Source organism: Nelumbo lutea, chromosome 1 (assembly GCF_056320005.1).
Source record: "Nelumbo lutea isolate HS-2025 chromosome 1, American lotus-T2T, whole genome shotgun sequence".
Lineage (NCBI taxonomy): Eukaryota > Viridiplantae > Streptophyta > Magnoliopsida > Proteales > Nelumbonaceae > Nelumbo > Nelumbo lutea.
This window is the reverse complement of record NC_142684.1, coordinates 5,096,559-5,118,895: the sequence shown is the minus strand read 5'-3', so window position 1 is coordinate 5,118,895 and position 22,337 is coordinate 5,096,559. Positions and strand designations below refer to the sequence as shown.

The 22,337-nt window shown below is 43.7% G+C and overlaps 2 protein-coding genes across 3 annotated transcripts; both read left to right on the top strand.

Annotated features, from left to right (window-relative positions):
* The first annotated feature begins 551 nt into the window (after window positions 1–551).
* Window positions 552–4,471, top strand: LOC148873286 (GABA transporter 1-like). Its single transcript, XM_088965882.1, has 7 exons — window positions 552–701; window positions 863–1,093; window positions 1,477–1,574; window positions 2,473–2,659; window positions 2,768–2,895; window positions 3,222–3,455; window positions 4,007–4,471. Exons 1-7 carry the CDS (start codon window positions 578–580, stop codon window positions 4,385–4,387), a joined length of 1,383 nt encoding a protein of 460 aa, XP_088822008.1. The 5' UTR covers window positions 552–577; the 3' UTR covers window positions 4,388–4,471.
* Window positions 4,472–6,876: 2,405 nt separating this feature from the next.
* Window positions 6,877–20,582, top strand: OTP80 (Tetratricopeptide repeat (TPR)-like superfamily protein). 2 transcript variants are annotated; one of them, XM_088965376.1, is made up of 3 exons: window positions 6,877–9,290; window positions 9,397–9,494; window positions 9,582–20,582. In XM_088965376.1, the coding sequence occupies exon 1, from the start codon at window positions 6,975–6,977 to the stop codon at window positions 8,865–8,867; it is 1,893 nt and encodes a 630-aa protein (XP_088821502.1). In that variant the 5' UTR covers window positions 6,877–6,974; the 3' UTR covers window positions 8,868–9,290; window positions 9,397–9,494; window positions 9,582–20,582. The 2 variants fall into 2 exon arrangements, with proteins under 2 accessions (XP_088821502.1, XP_088821501.1); XM_088965375.1 differs by having other exon boundaries at window positions 6,877–9,494.
* The last annotated feature ends 1,755 nt before the right edge of the window (window positions 20,583–22,337 follow it).

The window sequence follows — 22,337 nt, the reverse complement described above, 5'->3', positions numbered from 1 at the left end:
GAGTGCAAACCATAATTATAAACAAATGGATGCAATATTTGTATCTGCCAGGAATGAGGAAACCATAAACAAGACTGCTTTGTGTTCAATAATCCAGTCAGACCTCCGATAAACTCAACCTGTTTTGGATCAGAATCAGGTCCAGATCCGGTTGATCTGGTTCGGCCAGTGGTTCAGTCTTCAGCAAGGCTTCATGGACTGTCAACGAGTCGTGGTGGGAATCTCCTTTTTGGGGCTTATCGATTATTTTGTTGTGGAATTAAGATGTAATGTAACTATAACCACCACACAAAACATTAACTAAAGAAGAAAATAATATAATATAAGCACATGTATAGTCAATTGGGAGAGTGCGTTTGGGCCAGAATGGATTCCTAAAAATGTCAAGCCTGGCGGGTATGACTTGGAGTTGAATATGAGCTTCTAGAATGACTTTTGGTGTTAAGTGGGTATTTGATGAATGTGGAAGCTCTGGACCATTGACCATGCTTACTCTTATAAGTGAAATTCCTTTTCTTTCTCTTCTGTGTGTTTGTGTCTCATATACCTTTACGAGTTTCAATCTGTGGAGAGAAAGATGAGTACTGTTCTTCCACTTCCAAATTTGATGGAAGCCGGATTGAACCATTCTTCTTCCATGGCCCAACTTCATCTTCATAAGGATCTTGACGCTGGAGCTCTCTTTGTTCTCAAATCCAGAGGTGGACTTATCTTCACCTTTTCATTTCTATACTGATTTTTAGCTTTTTTTTACTTACTGTCCTCTTGAATCATAACTGTTCCATAGAGAGAGAGAGAAGGAGAGAGAGGAAGTTCATGGAAGACTGAAGGGGGGTCTACATGTTTGTGTTTAAAATTGCAGGATCATGGGTGCACTGTGGATATCATCTAACAACTTCGATTGTAGCTCCGGTGCTTCTGAGTTTACCATTTGCATTCGCTTTGCTGGGTTGGGTTGCCGGAGTGCTTTGCCTGACTATAGGAGCTCTAGTCACATTCTATTCCTACAATCTGCTCTCCCTAGTGCTCGAACACCATGAACAACTTGGACAGCGGCAGCTTCGTTTCAGAGACATGGCCAGAGATATATTAGGTAAAGTACTACTTAATCACACATTTGATGTGAAGTTTCTAACTAATATCATCCTTGCCTTATAATCATCCAACACATTTCACACTGTTATTGAGTTTGGTGCATTAAAGTATATCACAGTGGCTAAAATTAATTCTTTGAGCTATATAACTTGGTTCATTGGTAACCTGTCCTTGTTTAAGAGCCTCGTGTATGAACATGCAAATTCAATTATAAGGAGTTTTCTGGGCTTGGGGTTATAAGAAATATGATTGAGAATTGATCCTGCATCAATCACTACTACTTCTGGCAGTGAAATGCTACCCCTTCCATCAATCACTTTATGATATAGACTAGTTAGGATCTTTACTGACCAAGTGTATGGAATGGTTTAATATTGCCAGGACCCAGGTGGGGCCGTTATTATGTGGGCCCGCTTCAGTTCTCACTATGCTATGGTGGAGTAATTGGTTCCAGTCTTGTTGGGGGTCAGAGCCTTAAAGTTAGTAATTTTCTTTCCTTGATTTCACATTTACATGTTTCACAGCCGAAAAACATTTTATGATGAACTTAAAGCTAATTAATTGGGCTCTCTTTGGGTTCGGATCTGGTCCCAACACACAACGTCCCAACGGCCATTGCAGGTGTACATCTCTCTATCAAGAACAAGGGAGATGTTCCTTATGCATGGCTGCATGCAATAGTTATTGAGACCCTTGTTTGGACTAGATCCGAACTCCTCTGTCTGGACAAATTTTTGCTTTTGAGCTTTGGGCTAGTTGTAGGAAACAAAATTGAGCCAAAAAGAGTGGGGAGCGTTTGGTAAACATTAATTGCATGAGAATGTAAAGCCAAAACACTTTTAACCCCTAAAGCACAAAGCCTAAAATGGGAGCTTTGTGCTTTTGAAAGCAAACATGATAATATAAAGCCATAACACTCTTACGTCCCCAAGAACAAAGCCTAAAAGGAAGTACAAATTTTGAAACTTATTCAAATGCAACCTTATTTATTGCATATTTGAAAATCAGGCGCAACCAGAGATCATTTCATTTTCCTTTTCATCACATCTACCGAACGTTATTTAGCAATCCACTGTAAAATATGCATCTATTTAAAAGAAAAAGAAAGAGAAATGAGTTTATAATTTTATTCTGATCGCAAGTTTAGGCTCAGTTTGGAAAGAGTACAAATACAAATATGTCCTATGCAAAAACATGTATTTTAATTATATTTCTAAAACTTGTTTGGCAATATGCATATTTGTATTTATACTCTTCCAAACTGAGCCTTAGTGAGAACTCTAGGTTGATGACTTGGACAAACTACATCTTTTGTAAGGGTGGTATCAAATATATTAAACCCTAATAACTTCAAATATATTTGGGTCTTTTTTGCAGTTCATTTATTTGCTCGCCAATCCAAGTGGAGGGATGAAACTTTATGAATGCATAGCTATCTTCTCAGTTTTAATACTGATTTTGGCTCAAATACCATCATTCCACTCCCTACGACATATCAATCTTGCTTCACTAATTCTTTGTCTTGCCTACAGCATGTCTGTGACTATAGGTTCCATTTGCATAGGTAAGGATAACTTATACGATCAGTGAATTAATTAATCAAATAACTAGGACAATTTTGTATTTAGGAAATTAAATCAAGCAAACTTATCCACGGGTTGTTTTGTCTCAGGAAAATCTATGAAAATGCCCAAGGATTATTCTGTAAATGGCCATGGAATAAATCAGGTTTTTGGTGTTCTTAATGCCATTTCCATCATTGCTACATCATATGGGAACGGGGTCATTCCTGAAATACAGGTAAGGTTACAAATTGGGTTATCTGATTTTAGCGTTTGGATCTATTGAAAATTTAACAAATTCTCAACCCAATTCGACCCAAGTTACACACCTAAATATGACTCAGAATGCCATCTACCCACAAAACACTACACATCGGGAGTATCTCAATTTTCATTCAAGGGGAAATGTTTTCGATGTTCATGCAGCTGTAACGTCTCGTGGGTATCGTTTCTGTGGGGAGTAGATCCGAGCTGATATAATGCAGGCTTTCTTAAACCATTCGATAGTGTTTAAAAATTTTCTGTCATGACTTACATATACATTTTACTCACCTTTCTTTTCAGGCAACTATAGCACCGCCAATTAAGGGGAAGATGTTCAAGGGCCTATGTGTTTGTTATGCAGTGGTAGTAACCACCTTCTTTAGTGTTGCCATATCGGGATATTGGGCATTTGGAAACAGAGCACAGGAAACCATTTTGGCAAACTTCATGATCAATGGCAACCCTTTGGTACCAAAGTGGACGATTTTGATGACAAATACCTTCACTCTCCTACAAGTATCAGCTGTTTGCTTGGTAATCAAAAGGCGATAGTAGATCGTGTCCTCATAATTTGTTACTAAACGCTTAGGCTATGTTTGGTTTGAAGGAAAACGTAGAGAAAGGAAAGAAAAGGAAAGGAAGGGAAACTTTTACAAATCTTGTATAGGCTTCCCTGCATTTCCCTTCCTTTTCCAACTTTTACTTTCAAACCAAACATAGCCTTAGGGTGCAAGTCAAGTCTATGATCAACTCAGGCCCAATTCTATGAATTTTGACATGTATTTATATATGCATGTATGTATTTATAAATATATAAATATGTATATATGCATGATATAATCTCACTAGACTCAGGCTAGGTACAAGCTACCTAAGCGCTAGGCCTGGGCCTATCTCGAAAACTAAAAAAGCATTAAGTCTTCGGCCCAGGCCCAGCCTGGGGACCGGATCCAAATCCAGCCCGTCTAAAATTGTGGGCTGGATCTGTTTGGGCTTGCCCAAGTTGCACCCCTATTAAACAGTAAACACCAATAAGATAAACTAATATGAGCTCATTTTTTAGCCATTTGTATTGATTGATGTAGGTTTGCCTGCAACCAATTAATGAGGTGCTTGAGCAGAAGCTATCTGATCCTAAGAGCAATCAATTCTCTATCCGCAATGTCATACCAAGGTTAATCTCTCGGTCATTGTTGGTGATCATGGCTGCTACTGTTGCTGCAATGTTTCCATTCTATGGAGATCTCAGTGCTTTGGTTGGAGCATATGGTCTCATTCCTTTAGACTTTGTCTTGCCAATGATCTTCTATAATCTGACTTTTAAACCATCCAAAAGAAATGCAATCTTTTGGTTAAATGCATTCATTTCTGTGATCTTCTCCATATTGGGGTTGCTGGGAACAATTTCAGCAGTTCGACAAATAACTCTGGATGCCAAATTCTATCGCTTGTTTGCAGATCTATGAAAGTGTTGTGACCTTCTTTTTTGTAGCACAAGGTGTAAATAGAGGATCTTTTTTAATATAAGGCTGTGTTTGGTTGCAGTGCAATTTTATCTGCATTAGTATAAATGTATGGGAGTGCAAATGAAAAAAAAATGCAAATTTTGTTTTGGATTTTATTTTATTCTGATTTATGTTTTAATTTAGTTCATTTACACTGCAATCAAACAAAATATGCTAAAATTTGAAACAAAAATAGGTCAGAATTTACACTTAAATCATTTGCACTGCCATAGTTTTGCATCAATGCAAATTTATTTGCATTGCAAGTTTGCAACCAAACACAGCCTAATGAAATTTTGATGCAGCAAATTCCATACTTTAGATGTCTCATGTCAATATTTTCTTTCTTCATGTCAAGTATAATGCATGTGAACTTTTAGGCTTAGTTGGTCTATAGTGGAAATTTCATTTGTATTGGTGTAAATGCATGGTGGGAGTATAAGTAGACAGTATTGAGATAGGAGAAAAGTGGTGCAAATTTTGCATCAATTTTTGAGATGCAAAATTTGCACAATCAATGAGTGTAAATAAGACAAAAGGTACAAGTTTTGCACCAGATGAGAGTGAAAATCATAATTATAAATAAAGGAATGCAAAATTAAACCAAGTGTAAAATTTGTATTGGTTCAGATTTGTTCTGTAAACAGATATATCCTTAGTCCTTCATTCTAGACCTTTTTGCAAACTACCATTGGCATGCTTTAAGAGAATTAGTTCTTTTGGAATGCTTTCAACGAATTTGGAATAGTACATTTATTATGTGTTTGGTTCCATGGGCATTTATTGACGGGTTGACTCTCAAATAAATTTTTATTTGAAAAACATTACTTTAAATGTTTATTGCTTTTGTTGTTTGGTTGGATGTTTTATGAGGGTTTCAAGTAACACCCCATAAAATTACTTTCCACCTCAGCTTAAAGTGCACCACATAAGCATTTTGTTTCAAATTGTATATGTTTGATTCCGTGAGCGTTTATAAATAGACCATTTATTACTTTAAACAATTATTTGTATAACATTTCTTTAAATGTTTCTTGCTTTTGTTGTTTGGTTGGGCTTTACTTTAAACTATTTTGCTTTTCACGTCAAATTAACACCCATAAAAGTGTGCCACATAAGCATTTCCTTTCAAAAAAAATGATGGAGCATTAGGGAAAACGAGAATTTAATGCTTCCCCAAATACCCCATGCATAAAAATCAAAGTGTTTCGATTTTTTGTATTTATTTGATAAATGGTGAAACCAAGCAGTGGTTTGATATGCAATAGACGCCAATGCCTATGTGGAATTGATGTGGTGGCATTTTTTCAATAAACACCCATGGAACAAAACATCACCTAAAATGCCCAAGCATTTGGGGAAACAAGAATTTGAAGTTCCCCCATGCACATAAACCAAAGTGTTTTCATTTTTTAGTGTTTATTTGATAAATGTTGAAACCAAATAGTGCTTTCATACACAATAAGCGCCAACACCTATGTGTGGCTGTGACAGTGTTTTTTTCAATAAATGCCCACAAAACCAAACGTTGCCTTAGAATTCAGAATTTAGAATATACATTTAGAAAACCAATAAAAATTCCTCAAGGTTTCTAGATTAGGCCATAAATTTCCCAAAACAAATATTAATTGTATTGAAGATTCAATCATTCAAAGGCTAAAAGGTCTTTTAGGCTGGCATGGTATATAGGGAGATCGCATCAACACCCCATAAGGGGTCCGGATCTGCTCCTCACAACATGTTTTGACTGCACATTGGGAACACCTCTCATACTTGTATTTATTATCACGGGGAGAATATTCCTAATACACGGTGGGATGTGGTTGTGACTATAAGGTCAATGTGAGGAGAGCACTACAAGGAACAGACCCCAATTCCCCACAAGAGGCACCGCATATCTCACAGAGCATGCCTCACATTGACCTCACAGCCACATCCCACCCTATATTGGAAACATCTCCCCATGAATAATAAACACAGCACAAGAAATGTTTCTGATGTATGGCCAAGAGGTCAATGTGAGGCACACAGGGTTAACTTTGGCTGTTGGGGTTCAAGTGGAGACAGTTTCTAGGGTGGGTGGGTTCTAAGCAATTCACCTATTCACACCCATGCTTTGGTATTTAGTCAAAATAAATTAAGATATAATTAATAATTTATCCATTCCCATAGTAACGTGGCATTTTTAGAAACTCTATCTCAATAGCCTATATGTTGGCCCCCAAGGCTAAGGTTTTCCCCGCTGTGTGAGGACACATCAGACTCGCATTGTAAACATCTTCCGTACAAGCGCTGTAAGGCGCTGATGTGACCTTGCTCGCAATATAGGGGTGTGGGTCCTGTCTGGTGGGAAGGCCCACGAACGGGTTTTTTATTTTCAGAGTTTTAGATCTAAATAGAAAAATAGGAAAAGCGGGTTAAACCGTTGTTCGACTAACATGTAGAAAAACGAGTGGTCCAAAGCAGTAAATCCGTCCTCGCTTGAGCGCAAGTCGTCGATATACCCCCGCACGCACGAGAAAGACTACACAAGACAACAGATTGGCCAATGGGTTCCTTCACCCTGGTCGCTGCTAGCACATCTCCCTTCCTGCCATATTCAAATTCAAATAGAAGAAACTCCGATGATCGATATGGAATCATCACCCAGTTGCAGAAGCGCAGAAATATCAGCGAAGTCCACCCTTTACATGCTAGAATAATCAGAAACGGCCACGAGCAAGACCCTTTTGTACTGTTTGAGATGATTCGTCTTTGCTTCAACCACAATTCCATGGATTATGCTACCAAAGTTTTTAACCAGATTGAAGACCCTAATGTGTATCTGTTCACTGCTCTTATTGATGGATATGTTTCAACTGGTGCTTATCTTGATGGAATTCGGGCATACTCTAGAATGGTGGGTGAATTCGTCGAACCTGATCCATATGCAATCACGTCCATTCTGAAAGCTTGTGGATACAAATTGGCCTTGAAGGAGGGGCGGGAAGTTCACGGCCGGGTCTTAAAGTTGCAGCTCAATTCCAATAGACTTGTTCGGATGAAATTGATGGAATTTTATGGCAAATGTGGGGAATTCAGGGATGCACGACAAGTCTTTGATGAAATGCCTGAGGGAGATGTTGTTGCTTCAACTGTAATGATATCTTGTTACATCAATCATGGTTTGATCAATGATGCATATGCACTTTTTGATCAGGTTCCAGTCAAAGACACGGTCTGCTGGACAGCAATGATTGATGGATTTGTTAGAAATGGAGAGATGAACAAAGCCTTGGAGCTTTTTAGGGAAATGCAGAGGGATGGTGTGAGACCTAATGAAGTTACTATTGTGTGTGTTCTATCTGCTTGTTCACAATTGGGAGCGCTAGAACTTGGAAAATGGATTCATTCTTATGTGGGCAAGTATAACATCAAGCTGAATCAGTTTGTGAGGTCAGCTCTCATAAGCATGTATTCAAGATGTGGTAGTTTAGATGAAGCTCAAAAACTGTTTGTGGAGATGATTGAAAAAGATGTTGTGACATATAATTCGATGATTGTAGGACTTGCCATGCATGGGAGGAGCAGTGAAGCTATTGAGCTCTTTCAGGAGATGGTGAAGCAAGGGTTGAGACCAACCTACATTACCTTTGTTGGTGTTCTGAATGCCTGTAGTCACGGGGGTTTGGTTGACCTAGGTTTCAAGATCTTCCATTCCATGACCAGAGACTATGGAATTGAACCACGAATTGAACACTATGGATGCATGGTGGATCTCCTTGGTCGCGTTGGCCATCTTGAAGAGGCTTATGACTTTATTGGAAGAATGAGAGTGGCACCAGACCACATTATATGGGGAGCATTGCTTAGTGCCTGCAAGATCCATGGAAACCTGAAACTAGGAGAGCTGGCTGCAAAAATATTAGTTGAAAGTGGGACTGCTGATTCGGGAACTTATGTTCTTCTATCAAATGTCTATGCTTCATCTGGGAAATGGGAGGAAGCAGCACGGGTGAGGGCAAAGATGAAAGAGAGTGGAATGCAGAAGGAACCAGGTTGCAGCTCAATTGAAGTGAATAATGAGATCCATGAGTTTCTTTTGGGGGACTTCAAACACCCCCAGAGGGAAGCAGTTTACAAAAAGTTAGAGGAGTATAACATAATTTTGAAATCAGAAGGGTATTCTCCAGCCACAGAGGAAGTTTTGCAGGACATAGGGGATGGGGAGAAGGAGTGGGCATTGGCAATCCACAGTGAGCGGCTTGCAATATGCTATGGGCTAATATCAACCAAACCAAGGACCACACTAAGGATAGTGAAGAACCTAAGAGTGTGCAATGACTGTCACTCAATGATCAAGTTAATTGCAAAAATCACACAAAGGAAAATCGTGGTGAGAGATCGGAACAGATTCCACCATTTTGAAGATGGATCCTGTTCTTGTGGGGATTATTGGTGAAACAAAATACCTCTATCATTCACTCAATGTGTAAAAAAAAAAATAGAAAGGAAAAAAAACAAAAGAAACTCACTAGCTCCCCCTTTACACCTCAGGTAGGACACAGCCTTCTCCTTTATGCTTGAAAGGTCAAATTTGGAAAGGTCACACCTTCATTCATCTTGGTTCCTAACATCAGCATCAATCACAGTGTCACTACATAGATAACCTCCCCAATACAGCTATTCCAAGTTCCATAGCCCATTAGTTGGCACTTTTCAATTATGAGTCCCGTCTAAGTCTAAACATTGATGGTGAACCTAAAATAGATATAGAGCCTTCTTGTGGATTGCTTTCTTCATTATCAGAACTAAATTCATTACTATCATTGCTGTGTTCAAAACCAATGTCACTTCCCAAGATATCCTTATCTTCAGAATCAAGGTCAGTTTCTGATAATTCTTGACAGCTAAAATTTCCTTCCATCTCTAAATTGTTTTAGAGAATCCATTGCTAGTTGAGTCAAGATTTTCTGCCTTTATGTTTTCAGGACTTCCTCATTCATCACTCATCAGAACCTTTCATTCAACCAGTAAAGGATGGAATGGAACTGCAATTGCTTGATTTACCATAAATTGGAACATGCCTGTAATACAACTCTATTTCCTTCTAATCTATTGCAATGAAGCACCTCATTGACTCAAGGGATTGATCATACTTTGTTATTTTTTTCAGTGCAAACAAGAGACGGTCTATTAATGAGCAAGAAAGATCTGCAATTTAACAAATAAAGCTGGCATGCTGGAAACATGGGCTAAGACTACATAAGCTGAGGAATATTGTTATGGGCCCGGGCGTAGGATCTCGTCACGGGTCGGTCCACCGGGAGAGACTCCTGTCCTCCCTTGCCCTTCCCTTTGCGTACAGACCCTATAGTGGCAATCACGTGGGTGATTTGTCCAAGAGATCACCCAAACTCTCCTAACACCTTTCTTGGTTGAAAACTGAATGAATTTATTTCCACTCATAGCTCCTTAAAAAGGAGATTACAAAGGAAATTCCTTGTTGGATTCGGCTAGACTGTTGAATATTTAACAAACTCAAACTCCTACTTCTAAATAGATTGCCTACTTCTAATGATAACACAACTCCTACTAAGAACAGATAAGATAAGGATAAGGCATGAGGGAAAGTGTAGTTGGCAGATGGCGAGTAGAGCTGTTGTGGTAGGATAAGGTGGGGCCTACCCTGATGAGCTGTTGTTTGGGCCCCGCTCTATTGCTGCTGCCGATGGTGCATGTGCCTCACGGTGCTGCTGCCGTGGTGTGATGGTCTGACACAGGCTTAGCCTTGCCTATGCTTGGCAGGCTTACGTTAGGAACATGCCCGTCATTTTTGCCTGTAAAGATTTTTGGGAGAACTGATGTCATCTTCAGGCAGACCACTAGAAGCTTAACGTACTCTTTGAGGAGGGGTGGTCGACCTCCTTGGGTGCCTAACTTTGGCACTCCTAAACCTTCATCCCCTTGCGGGGCGGCCTTGGTTAACGGCTAGCATGGCTACCAGGGTTCCTCATGGGCGCACACTTGCTCATGGGGACAGTGTTGGACCGGCACTGCGCTGCCAATACTCAAGGGAGGCTTGGCATGCGGGCTTGGCTCAAGCACGTCCCTTCACCACACCAGTCCCTTGCCCAAGCTGAGTGAGCTATCCCGTTGCCTCTAGCGCACGGGTGTGTTCCGGCCCAAGCGGTTGCCTATCTTCATGGCACACAGATGCCTGTCATCATCGGCATATAGGAGATCCATCACATCGGTGCCAAGTCACCTCATCGGCGCACTATCGCCTTGCATTATGGTTGTCCCCCTTTAGCACGTAAGCAGCGCCTCCCATGGACCGGTCTGAGCCAGGAGAGTGCCCCGGCCATTGGACTTGAGGTCATGATCCAGTGCTACTGACTTTGGTGGAGCCATCCCATCGGGCAACTCCTAGCCTCTATGCGTTATAAAGGCTTGTTCTGGCCTGCCTTGGCCAGGATGCCACACGGGTTCTTCCGCTGTAGAACTACCCCCGTGATAGTTGGTATCAAAGCAGGAGCTCCTACACACACTCTGGACCTTGTCTTCGTCCCTACATCAACACAATGAAGAGCAATCGTGGCATTGCCGATGACACACCACATGGGCGGCCTCAAGCCCACGACACTGATGAAGCTCCACTTGACGAACCTACCAAGTCACATGCCCCAAAGGGCCGTACAACCAAAGTTAGCAAGCACGACAAATCAGTCGACCAACTAGCTATCGTGGACATGCGCCTCCTACGTTGTGAGGTGACAGTGGGAGAAACCCGAGATCGGGTTGATGAACTCCACCTCAACCTAGAGACGGTTGAGAATGCAGTGGTGGAACTAGAAGGACGTTTCAATGGCGCCTTCAAAGACATGCACACCACCATACAGAATTCGGGAACTGGGCCTTCCCAAAGCAACCTACATGGCTTGCTAGACAGATTTCAAGCGCAATTGGATGAGATGACTCTCCTAAAGAGGGCAGTGGCCAACGCACCTAGCACTCCCTCCACCCTAGCTTCCATGAACATCAAGATCCGAGAGCCAACACCTTACTCGGGTGCTCGGGATGCTAGGGAGCTTGACAACTTGTGGTAATTGGAGCAATATTTCTCCGCCACTGCCATCATTAACAACCAAACTCAGGTACGTACAGCTGCTATGTATTTGACTGATATCGCAATGTTATGGTGGCGTAGGTGTTGCCAAGACATTGAACGTGGAACCCGCACTATCGACACCTGGGTTGGATTCAAGCGTGAGATCAAGCGGTAGTTCTACCCAGAAAATGTTGAGTACCTGGCGCGCCAGAGAATGAAGAATCTCAGACATCAAGAATCACTACATGACTATGTCAAGGAGTTTTTGGCCTTGACGCTGGAGATCACTAACATGTTAGACAAGGATCTTCTGTTCAATTTTATGGATGGTCTCAAGCCATGGGTCGAGCTCAAACTCTAGCGACGCGGGGTTGAGGACCTCGCCACTGCCATGGCTGTAACTGAGCAGCTTGTTGATCTGAGAACACCTAAGGAAGATGTGCAAAGACCATCCAGCCCACGTACCACGACTTTGAGTGGGGGTGATGAACAATCAACCTCTACAAAGGAGAAGCCAGTGCCTGCAGACAAGCCCTACAATTACCAACAAGGGAAGAAGCCACAAGGAGGCCCAAGCCATCAGGGCCACCAAGCCACTAGGAGACCTCCTCCTGCGCCTTGTTACCTTTGCAACGGGAAGCATTGGACAAGTGACTGTCCAACCTGAAAGAAAATAACTGCCCTCATCGCCAAACTCAGTGATAGTGAAGAGAGCGATGAGGAGAAACCCACCACGGCGCCAAGAGTAGGCGCCCTCCAACTTATCAACGCCATGGTCAAGAAAGAGGTCACATCCAAGCGGCCCACCAAAGCCCACAAGGGGCTGAGTTATGTAGATATCACCCTCGGCGGGAGGCCGACCCAAGCCTTGGTGGACACTGGGGCCACCCACAACTTCATTTCACTTGCAGAGGCCAAGCGACTCGGCTTGACCACCACCAAACAAACGGGGTGGGTCAAGGCTGTCAATTTTGGGGCCAAAGCAGTAGAGGGCATGGCCCGTGGAGTAGAACTCCAAGTTGGACCATGGAAAGGACCCATCAATCTATCTGTGGTTCCCTTGGATGATTTTTAGGTTGTTCTTGGAGTGGAGTTCCTCAAGCAGGCGGAAGCAACACTTATGCCACACATCAACAGCTTGCTTATTCTAGACGAACACTCCCCTTGCATGGTTCCTGTCTCATCAGCCGTGCAGATACTTGGGAAACAGCTTTCAGCCTTACAGTTGTACCAAGAAACCAGCAACCAGGAAGACAGCGCCACGCCAACAAGGAAGAACCCCTGTCAAGTACCTCACCTCGACACTGGAATTGGTTGGGAAGTCGTCACCAGGAAGAAGTCACCCCCAAGACAGTTCCATTTCCAGCGCCAAAGCCAATGCCAGTGCCCAAGTCAGCACCAACATCGGCATCAGCATCAACTTCAACACCAACCACATCAACGGAAGCCGACTTCGCAGCAAAAGCCGCAAGCGCCTGCAACTGATGGACCCAATAGAAACCCCAAGGCCGTGTCAAACCTAGCCCACATCTACTACCACAACCAACAGGGAGAGCGAGTGCGACCCAAGCCATTTAGGGACCACCTTTACATCATCCCTCATGCTAAATCCAGTAGTAGCGTTGTGAGTCAACCTTGGGGAAAAATAAATGGGAACCAACACCCTAACAATCCAAAATATCATTTTGACCTAGCCCTGGCCACAAACCTTCCAAACACCAAGCTAGGGCAACCAAATCCTACCTTGAAGCAGCCAGGCAAGGACTTACCGTAGAGACTAGCCATAGGTTTTCCCGCCATCCAGAACACATTGAAGACTTCCACCCATCATCATGCCCGGGCCTTGGAAAAGATAAACTTCGTGGAGCAGCTGAAGAACCTTCCTTCATCAATAGTAGATCGGAGCCTCAAGTAAAAGCTAGTCTTCGAGGACGAAGACTGAATTGAGTGGGGGAGACTGTAACAAGTGTTCTCTCTGCCGCACCATCAAGTGCCATCCATCATGCCTATAACAGCCACTCCAGTGTCCAAGTGTGTGTCATGGGTGGGCTATGCATGTACTTTTGTATGGGAGATTGCCAATGGCACTATTGTAATATTGTAGTATGCTTTTTCACCTTTTTGATGTTCCTTAATGTCACTCCCCCAAAAGCTTAACATACTCTTTGAGGGGAGGTACATAGTCGAGTGAGCTCATAAGCGTGTAAAGGTTGAGCACGAGATCCCCTCAACACTGTACTGTGTGCTTGTGCTTGTGCTTACCACAGATTAATGCAATACAAGTTGTCTTTTGTCTAATTTGTGTGCCTTCTCGTTGCCTTTTGTGTGTTGTTACTTGCATTTGTAGGCTTTCTCGACCCCATCGAGCGCCGCACGGGGCCTCATCGATTAGCCCCATGACAGTGGGGTGTGTGTTGCTGCCTAGTGTTGCAATCGTGTGGTGCGTGCTGCTGCCTATGACTGTGCTGCCGCGCGCCGCCAGGCGGTGCGTGCTGCGGTGCATGCTGGTGCCTATGGCTGCGCCGCAGCCCACTGTCGGGCGGTGCATCCATAACATCACACCCCTCCTGGACAACGAGCTTGTCCTCAAGCTCAAGTTCTGGGTAGGCACTATGAAGATCGGTCCAGGGAATCCAAGTGGCCTCAGCTTATGGTAGTCTGTCCCATTCTACTAGAACCTCGAAGGTACCCTGATTGATGCGTGATCGTACAAGAGCTCAAGTTGGAGGATGGGTTTGCCATCCTTTAGAGGTGGTAGGGGAGGCACTTGATCCGAGGGAGTCCCTGTAAAAGGCTTCAGGAGGGACACATGGAAGATGTCATGGATTCTGTTGTGCTTCGGTAGCTCGAGTTGATAGGCAACCTTCCTGATCTACCTAAGAACCTTGAAGGGCCCGTAAAATTTTGGGGATAGCTTGGGGGTGCCTCGACGCCTGAGAGAGAGTTGCCGGTAGGGTTGGAGCTTCAGCCAAACGAACTGTCCCGGCTCGAAGGTGACTTTGCAGTGGTGCTGATCGTAGGCGTGCTTCATGTGCACCTGTACCTGTTGTAGGCGCAAGGAGACTTCGGCCAGGAGGGTGTCGCGATCTTGGAGGCTGCGATCCACTTCTTCCAATCGTGTTGAGCCTGGTTCATAAGATAAGAGACAGGGAGGGTCTCGGCCATATACCACTCGGAAGGGAGTCATGCCAAGGGAGGAGTGGTAGGACGTGTTATAACAGTATTCGGCCCACGGAAGGCACTCCACCCAGCGCCTGGGCTGGTCTCCCACAAGGCAATAGAGGTACATCTCTATTGTCCGGTTCACCACCTCTGTTTGGCAGTCAGTCTGTGGATGGTAGGCGGAGGAGAAGGCTAGGTCTGTTCCCTGCAGTCGGAAGAGCTCCTTCTAGAAGGCACTGGTAAAGATCGGGTCCCTGTCACTTACAATGGATTCAGGTAGCCCATGTAATCGGAAGATGTGGCCGAAGAAGGCGTGGGCCACTGAAACCGCGCTGTAGGGGTGAGATAAGGGAAGGAAGTGGGCATACTTTGAGAAGCGCTCCACCACCACAAATATCATCGATTTCCCTCCCACCTTGGGTAAGCCTTTGATGAAGTCCATGGAAATATCTGCCCAGATCTGAGTGGGGAGGGCGAGGGGTTGGAGAAGGCCTGCTGGGTGCAAGTTTTCCCACTTCTGTTGTTGGCACGTTGAACAGTTTTGGATGAAGTCCCGTACCGAAGCCTTCATGCCCTGCCAGTGGAAATATGCATGGATGCGGTGCAGTGTTTTCTGGATACCCTCATGCATGGCGTTCTGTATGCTAGAGATAACGGAGGGAATTAAGGGGCAGTCGGTTGGAAGATAAATTCGGCCCTTGTACAGTGCCAACCCGTCATGCATTCTCCAATTTGAGTTGGTCGTTCCCGCCTGTATTTTCTTGAGCAGATCGTTCCATTCGGGTGACTGTGACAGTTCATTCCGAATGTCTTCAAGCAGGGAGGCTCGGGACTGTGAGATTGCATGGAGTAGCATGTCGTCTTCTCAACGGGACAAGGCATCTGCAGCACGGTTCAAGGCCCCAACCTTGTAGTCTACCCAGAAGTCGAATCCAAGGAGTTTGCTGACCCAATGCTGTTGTGGTGAGGTGGTGAGTCGTTGTTCCAGCAGATATTTGAGGCTATAATGGTCCGCCTTGACTATGAAAGATCTTCCCCACAGATACGACCTCCAGTGCTGCACTGCCTTAGCTAGGCCAATAAGTTCTCGTTCGTAGGCGGGCAACTTAAGGTGGCAGTCGGCCAGCTTGCGGCTGAAAAAGGCGATTGGGTGCCCTTGTTGCTATAGTATCGCGCCTATGCCGGTGTCGGATGCGTCACACTCCACTGTGAACTCAAGATCAAAGTTTGGCAACTATAGAACTGGTGTGGAGGAGAGGGCTTCTCTTAATTTTACAAAGGCTGCTTCAGCTGTACCGTCCCAGAGGAAGGCGTTTTTCTTGAGCAGACTTGTTAGCGGGGCTGCCAGCAGTCCGTAATTGTGAACGAACTTGCGGTAGTAGCCTGTCAGCCCTAGGAAACCGCGGAGGGCCTTGGCAGATTGCGGTCTGGGCCATTCTTTGATGGTCTAAATCTTGGAGTCATCCACAGTGACCCCTTGACCACTAATCACATGTCCTAAGTAAAGGACCCTGCATTCCCCAGAGCATTTTGACCGTTTGAGGAAGAGCTGATGTTGTTGCAGGAGTTCAAGAACAATCCGCAGATGTTGCACGTGCTCTACCCACGATTTGCTATAGACTAGGATGTCGTCGAAAAATACCAAGACAAATCTGCGGAGATGGGAGTGAAACACCTCGTTCATCAGGGCCTGGAATATGGAGGGCATGTTGCTAAGACCGAAGGGCATGACCAGGAACTTGAAGTGGCCATGGTGTGTTCTGAAGGCCGTTTTCTCTACATCTTCTGGGGTCATTCGGACCTGGAAGTATCCTGATCGGAGGTCTAGCTTGGAGAAGTACTGCGCTCCATGGAGTTCGTCTAACAGCTCATCTACGACTGGGATGGGAAACTTATCCTTGACCGTCCGACTGTTAAGCTCTCTGTAATCCACGCAAAATCTTCAAGTCCCGTCTTGCTTGGGCACCAAAAGAACTGAGGAGGAGAAAGGGGAGCGGCTGGGGCGGATGATCCCTTGCTGTAACATGTCTACGCACTGCCTTTCTATTTCATCTTTCTACCGATGTGGGTAGCGGTAGGGCCTAACAACTACGGGATCTGATTCGGTTATCAAAGGGATTCGGTGGTCGCAAGCTCTGGGAGGAGGAAGCCCCTTGGGCTCCTTGAATACTGCAGAGAAGTCTGTAAGGAGCCTTTCCATATCTGTTGCGCGTGAGTCCCCACCTTGGAGTGTATGTAGTTGCACCCTTGTTCTTATTCTGGTTCCCTGCCATGTGACTGGTTTTCCATCCAAGTGGAAGGTCATGGTCAGGGCGGTGAAGTCCCATAGGATTGGTCCAAGCGTGATCAGCCATTTAACTCATAGGACGATGTCAAATTCGTCCAAGGATAGTACGAATAAATCTGCTTGGAAGGACTCTGTTTCAACCTAAATTCTGGTGTCCTTGCAAATTCCAGGGATGTAAACTCTTTCCCCGTTTTCCACGGCCACCTGTAATTGTGGTCTTCTTTCCATGGGCAGTTCTAACTTGTGGGCCGCCTGTTCACTAATGAAATTGTGGGTGCTACCCGAGTCCACCAGAATACGGGCTGGCTGCTCTGCTATCAATGCTCTCAGTTGCATGGTTTGGGAAGTCTTGACCCCCGTGATGGCATGGAGGGAGATTTCTGGTTCTGATGTTGCAGGTTCGTCCTCTTCCTCTTCGGGTTCTTCTACTAGGAGACAGAACAAATTCTTACACTTGTGGCCGGAGGAGTACAGGTCATCGCAATTGAAGCACAGCCCCCTTGTGCGCCGTTCCGCCATCTCGGCTCGGGTCAACCGCCTAATGGGGGTGCAGACCTGCTACTTCCTATGCTTGGCACTGATCTAGAGGGGTTGCCCGCAGGCAGCCTTGGTTCTCTGCTGGTGATCGAAGAGGGAGTCACTCCTGCTGTCTTCGAAGGCGTCCATGTTGATGTCGGTCGTCCTATACTGAAGCCCTCATGGGAGATCTGCATCTTCCTTTCGAAGGCACGTGCAAGGTTCATAGCCATGACTAGATTAGTGGTGTGCTACATCTCGACATCCACTCTTAGGGGTTCCACTAGCCCTGCTATGAACATGTCGACTTGCTGGTCTAGGCGTATCGAGGCTGCTCTGGCAAGAAGGGTTTGGAACTAGCGCTGATAATCCGCCACAGTCCTAGTTTGCTTGAGGTTGATTAGTTTTCCCAGCGGGTTACTTGTCAGCAGGGGTCCAAACCGGAGGAGGCAATATGATTTAAATTGTTCGCAACTAAGCTCGAGTTCTTCCTGCTCTAGACGGTAGAACCAGAGTTGTGCCTCTTCTGTGAGGTGGAAAGCGGCCAGACTAACCTTGTCTCTGTTATTGGTGCGTTGGTTGCGAAAGAACTATTCGTAGCGGTACAACCATCCTAGTGGGTCTCCAATGCCGTTGTAGGACGGAAATTCTAGCCGACTGTATTTGGGGATAACAGCGGCAGTCGGGGCGGCCATCTGATGTTCGCCGGACATTTCTGCCCAGTCCGGCCTTCAGCTGTTGTTGGTGGCAGTTCTTTCTGAGTTCCTTTCCCTATTGGCTAAGAATGTCTCCAATAAGCGTCGAAGCTTCTGGACATCATCCTTGACCTAACGAACCTCCATGCTAGTCTCTGCAAGTTTGTATTCCAGTTTGTGGACCTTGGAAGACAGCGGCTCTTGTTTCCCCATGACGGTAGGCTCTGATACCAGAATGTTATGGGCCCAGGCGTAGGATCTCGTCACGGGTCGGTCCACTGGGAGAGACTCCTATCTTCCCTTGCCCTTCCCTTTACGTACAGACCCTATAGTGGCAATCGCGTGGGTGATTTGTCCAAGAGATCACCCAAACTCTCCTAACACCTTTCTTGGTTGAAAACTGAATGAATTTATTTCCACTCATTGCTCCTTAAATAGGAGATTACAAAGGGAATTCCTTGTTGGATTCGGCTAGATTGGGGAATCCTTAACAAACTCAAACTCCTACTTCTAAACAGATTGCCTACTTCTAATGATAACACAACTCCTACTAAGAACAGATAAGATAAGGCATGAGGGAAAGTGTAACTGGCAAATGGCGAGCAGAGCTGTTGTGGTAGGATAAGGTGGGGCCCACACTGATGAGCTGTCGTGTGGGTCCTACTCTACTACTACTGTCGATGGTGCGTGCGCCTCACGGTGCTGCTGCCGTGGGGTGCGTGCCACTGCCATGCAGTCCATGCTGCTGCCTATGACTGTGCCGCCACGCACCGCCAGGCGGTGCGTGCTGCTGTGCGTGCTGCGGTGCGTGCTGCTGCCTATGGCTGCGCCGCAGCACGCTGTCGGGCGGTGCGTCCATAACAAATATTTTAGTTGTGCTTGAATCAGAGGATTTTGAGACGTAAAATCCAAAAATAGCAAGGGAAATTTAAAAAAAAAAAAAAAAAAACAAAATAATGATGTCCCACCCCTTATTTCCTATGGTGTGCTATTGCCTATTGATATGACTGAAACGCCCAGGTTTGGGTCCATGTCAGAATTCCTCTCTTCTCTCCCTCACCCCCTTTGAATTTTCTCATTTCTCTGAAGTTTTGAAAAAAATTATAAATGTTAGCATTTAACCTCTCTTCTCTTGCCATGTAATGCATTGTCCACACCGGCTCTTCTCTTTCATCTCATTTGAGTCCCATTATTTCAGTTTTCTACCAAAACCAACTGATATATTTCATCTCCGTCAAAGTATCCATGTTCTTTTATACGTAAATGAATTTTATTAACCAAAAACTGCATTTAGTACAAACATCCTGAGAAGAGGGGCGTGACATGCAACCCCTCACATCATAAAAGTATAAATTGCATTTAACAATTGAACCCAAATAAAATTGACCCCTATTTACCCCTTGCTTAGCTGAAATATCAGCCATCACTGACCCTTCACATCATAAAAGTATCCATGTATTCTCGCTCTCTAACCTCCATGCCTTTCTGCTCTCTATAATCTATTTTTGCGTGATTACACTGGAAATCCCAAATGAAGAATCCTTCATTTCATTTCTCCATTTTTTTCACTTCATCTGTCTCTTTTTAAGTAACAAGTAAATGCACCAAGATTGCGGATCTTATTATGCTGGAGAATGGACAAAAGGAAAGAAGTGCTCTGAGAAGGATAAATGGGTGAAGAAGATAGCAGAACCATCTCTGATTTTTTTTTTTTTCAGTTGAATAGTGTGATTTGTGTGGGTGTTTTTGGATGTGAGGAACAGAATGACATAGATACTTGGGATGTAAAGTGAGATGAGGCTAATGAAATGCAGGTTAAGCGAGGGCTTCTCCAGACAAGGAAGAAGTGTAAGTTATCAGGGCCCTATAGAATGACACTGAATTCACTAAAAGAGGAGATGATATGGTTGGTGTTGGTGTTGCTGATGATGCTTTGGGTGGCTAAGACAGTAAGATCGAGTTGAATGATTTGGCAGATGAAAGCAGAGTTAGAGAAGCAAGATGGATAGCAGATGGAGAGAGCTCATTTGATGGGGTAGGGGTGTATGTACTAGGTTGGTCTCTATGTTTGTGAACTTTTGGAATGAGTTGGTTGGGGAGGTGATAAGAAAAATCTAAATTGATTGAACCGGTATGCTCCTACCTTCCCAATTCCAATTTCACCATTTGAAGGGAAAAAAGAATCCAAAGTACTAAATTTTGATGGAAGAAATGGCAATTCTTCATGCAAAGAGATGGATTTTGAGAAGATTTTCACAAGTCTCCATGCATCCACTACAACTCTGTATGGTTGGAAGTGAACCTACTAGGTTTTGCACAGCTGAGAAAGTTGGTACTGTCCTCTTTTATTTGTTGCAAATGCATGTTATTATGTATGATTTATATTATTTTCAATTTTGATACAAAGTTGAATCTTCTTTTCAATTTTGAGTAGATTTTCACAAGTCTCCATGCATCCACTACAACTCTGTATGTTTGGAAGTGAACCTACTAGGTTTTGCACAGCTGAGAAAGTTGGTACTGTCCACTTTTATTTGTTGCAAATGCATGTTATTATGTATGTTTTATATTATTTTCAATTTTGATACAAAGTTGAATCTTCTTTTGATTCATGTCTTTTTTCTTTACTTTTTAATATTTTGTTTTGATTAATTACTAAATGTTGAAGGCACATCAAGGAGCAGAAATCAATATAATCAATTAATCTCCAAGCTCAAGATACCAGATGTTGGAAATGGTATAAATCTGGCTTGTACTCTGTTAAATCTTGTTATCAGGGTTTGGACACAACAGTTATTTTCTCTTTCCCTAGAAAACCATCTGGAGGTTTGTCTTATCCTCAAAGGTCAAGTTCTTTACATGGTTAGTAGCTTGAGGGAGATGTCTTACCAGATAGATGTTATTAAGGGGGCTAACATACCGGACCCTCTCCGCCCCTTGTACAGGGTGGAGGAAGAGTCTTCCAACTACCTTTTCCTTCACTTTAGCTTCACATATAAGATCTGGGTGTTTTTTGAAGGCCATTTCGTACTAGGGTTGTTTGCCAGAATCTGTTCAGGCTTTGCTACAAGGGTGAAAAGTAGCTGGAATGGGCAGGAAATTTTTGCTCTACATTCCCTTGGCAGTCTTATGGTTTGTTTGTCTGGAAAAGAACTCTTGAGTTTTTTATTAGAAGTTTAGCCCTGTGGAAAGGTTGATTAATGGTATAATTGAGGCTTTAAGCCATTGGCTATCAACCTCAGCCTACTTCAAGGAGAATGATTTCTCATCTTCCTTTTTGGCTGTCAACTTTTTTGAGGATACATGAATACTTGTGGTTGTACAGACACTTATATTTTGATACAATGATTACCATCTTACCTTACCATTTTCAAAAAGGAAAAAAAAAACAATATAATCAATTGATAGGAAAAAAAGACCATATAGGTTAATCCACTAAGGAGTAACTCTTTATCATCCCAAAATAAAGGTGCAATTCACAAACACCAACAAATTAGAGATGTCAAAGATGTGATAGCTGTCAATCCCCATGTTTTTAAATAATGGTTGTTTCGACTGTTGCTACAGTAGTCCGAACAAGAAGAGGAGAAGAAGAAGAAGAAGAAGAAGATGATGAAGAAGAAGAAAAGAAGAAGAAGGGTCTGTCGAAAATCTGATGGATTAACCCATTCAGTCGACCCCCTTAATCTATATTAGATTCTAATCATAGTTACAAAAACATAAATGACCTTACTTAAGTGTGGGGCAGAGTAACTCTAATAACACTGCCACATAAGCAAGTTACTTAATAAACAGAAGAAGACTAAACTACCCTTATTCGGCACATCTTAACACTCCCCCTCAAGTTGGAGAATATATGTCATATAATCCCAGCTTGTTACATAGATAGTTCACTTTCCCTAAGCTTAGAGCTTTTGTAAACAAATCTGCCCACTGGTCATTGGAGCCCACATGTTCTGTATTTATCTCTCTGGCAAGAACCTTCTCTCTCACAAAGTGGCAATCAACCTCTATGTGCTTTGTTCTCTCATGAAAGATAGGATTGGATGAGATATGTAGTGCAGCTTGGTTGTCGCAGTACAATTTCATAGGTTTATCCATGTGAAACCCAATTTCTTGTAGGAGATTCCTCAGCCACAGTAATTCACATGTAGTGTGAGC

What these genes read in the sequence shown, in the direction of transcription:
- LOC148873286 (XM_088965882.1), top strand. Translation starts at nt 578, where the DNA reads ATGAGTACTGTTCTTCCACTTCCAAATTTGATGGAAGCCGGATTGAAC. An exon ending in CTTTGTTCTCAAATCCAGAG is followed by an intron (nt 702 to 862) that starts GTGGACTTATCT and finishes TTAAAATTGCAG; the next exon opens with GATCATGGGTGCACTGTGGA. An exon ending in CATGGCCAGAGATATATTAG is followed by an intron (nt 1,094 to 1,476) that starts GTAAAGTACTAC and finishes TAATATTGCCAG; the next exon opens with GACCCAGGTGGGGCCGTTAT.
- OTP80 (XM_088965376.1), top strand. Translation starts at nt 6,975, where the DNA reads ATGGGTTCCTTCACCCTGGTCGCTGCTAGCACATCTCCCTTCCTGCCA.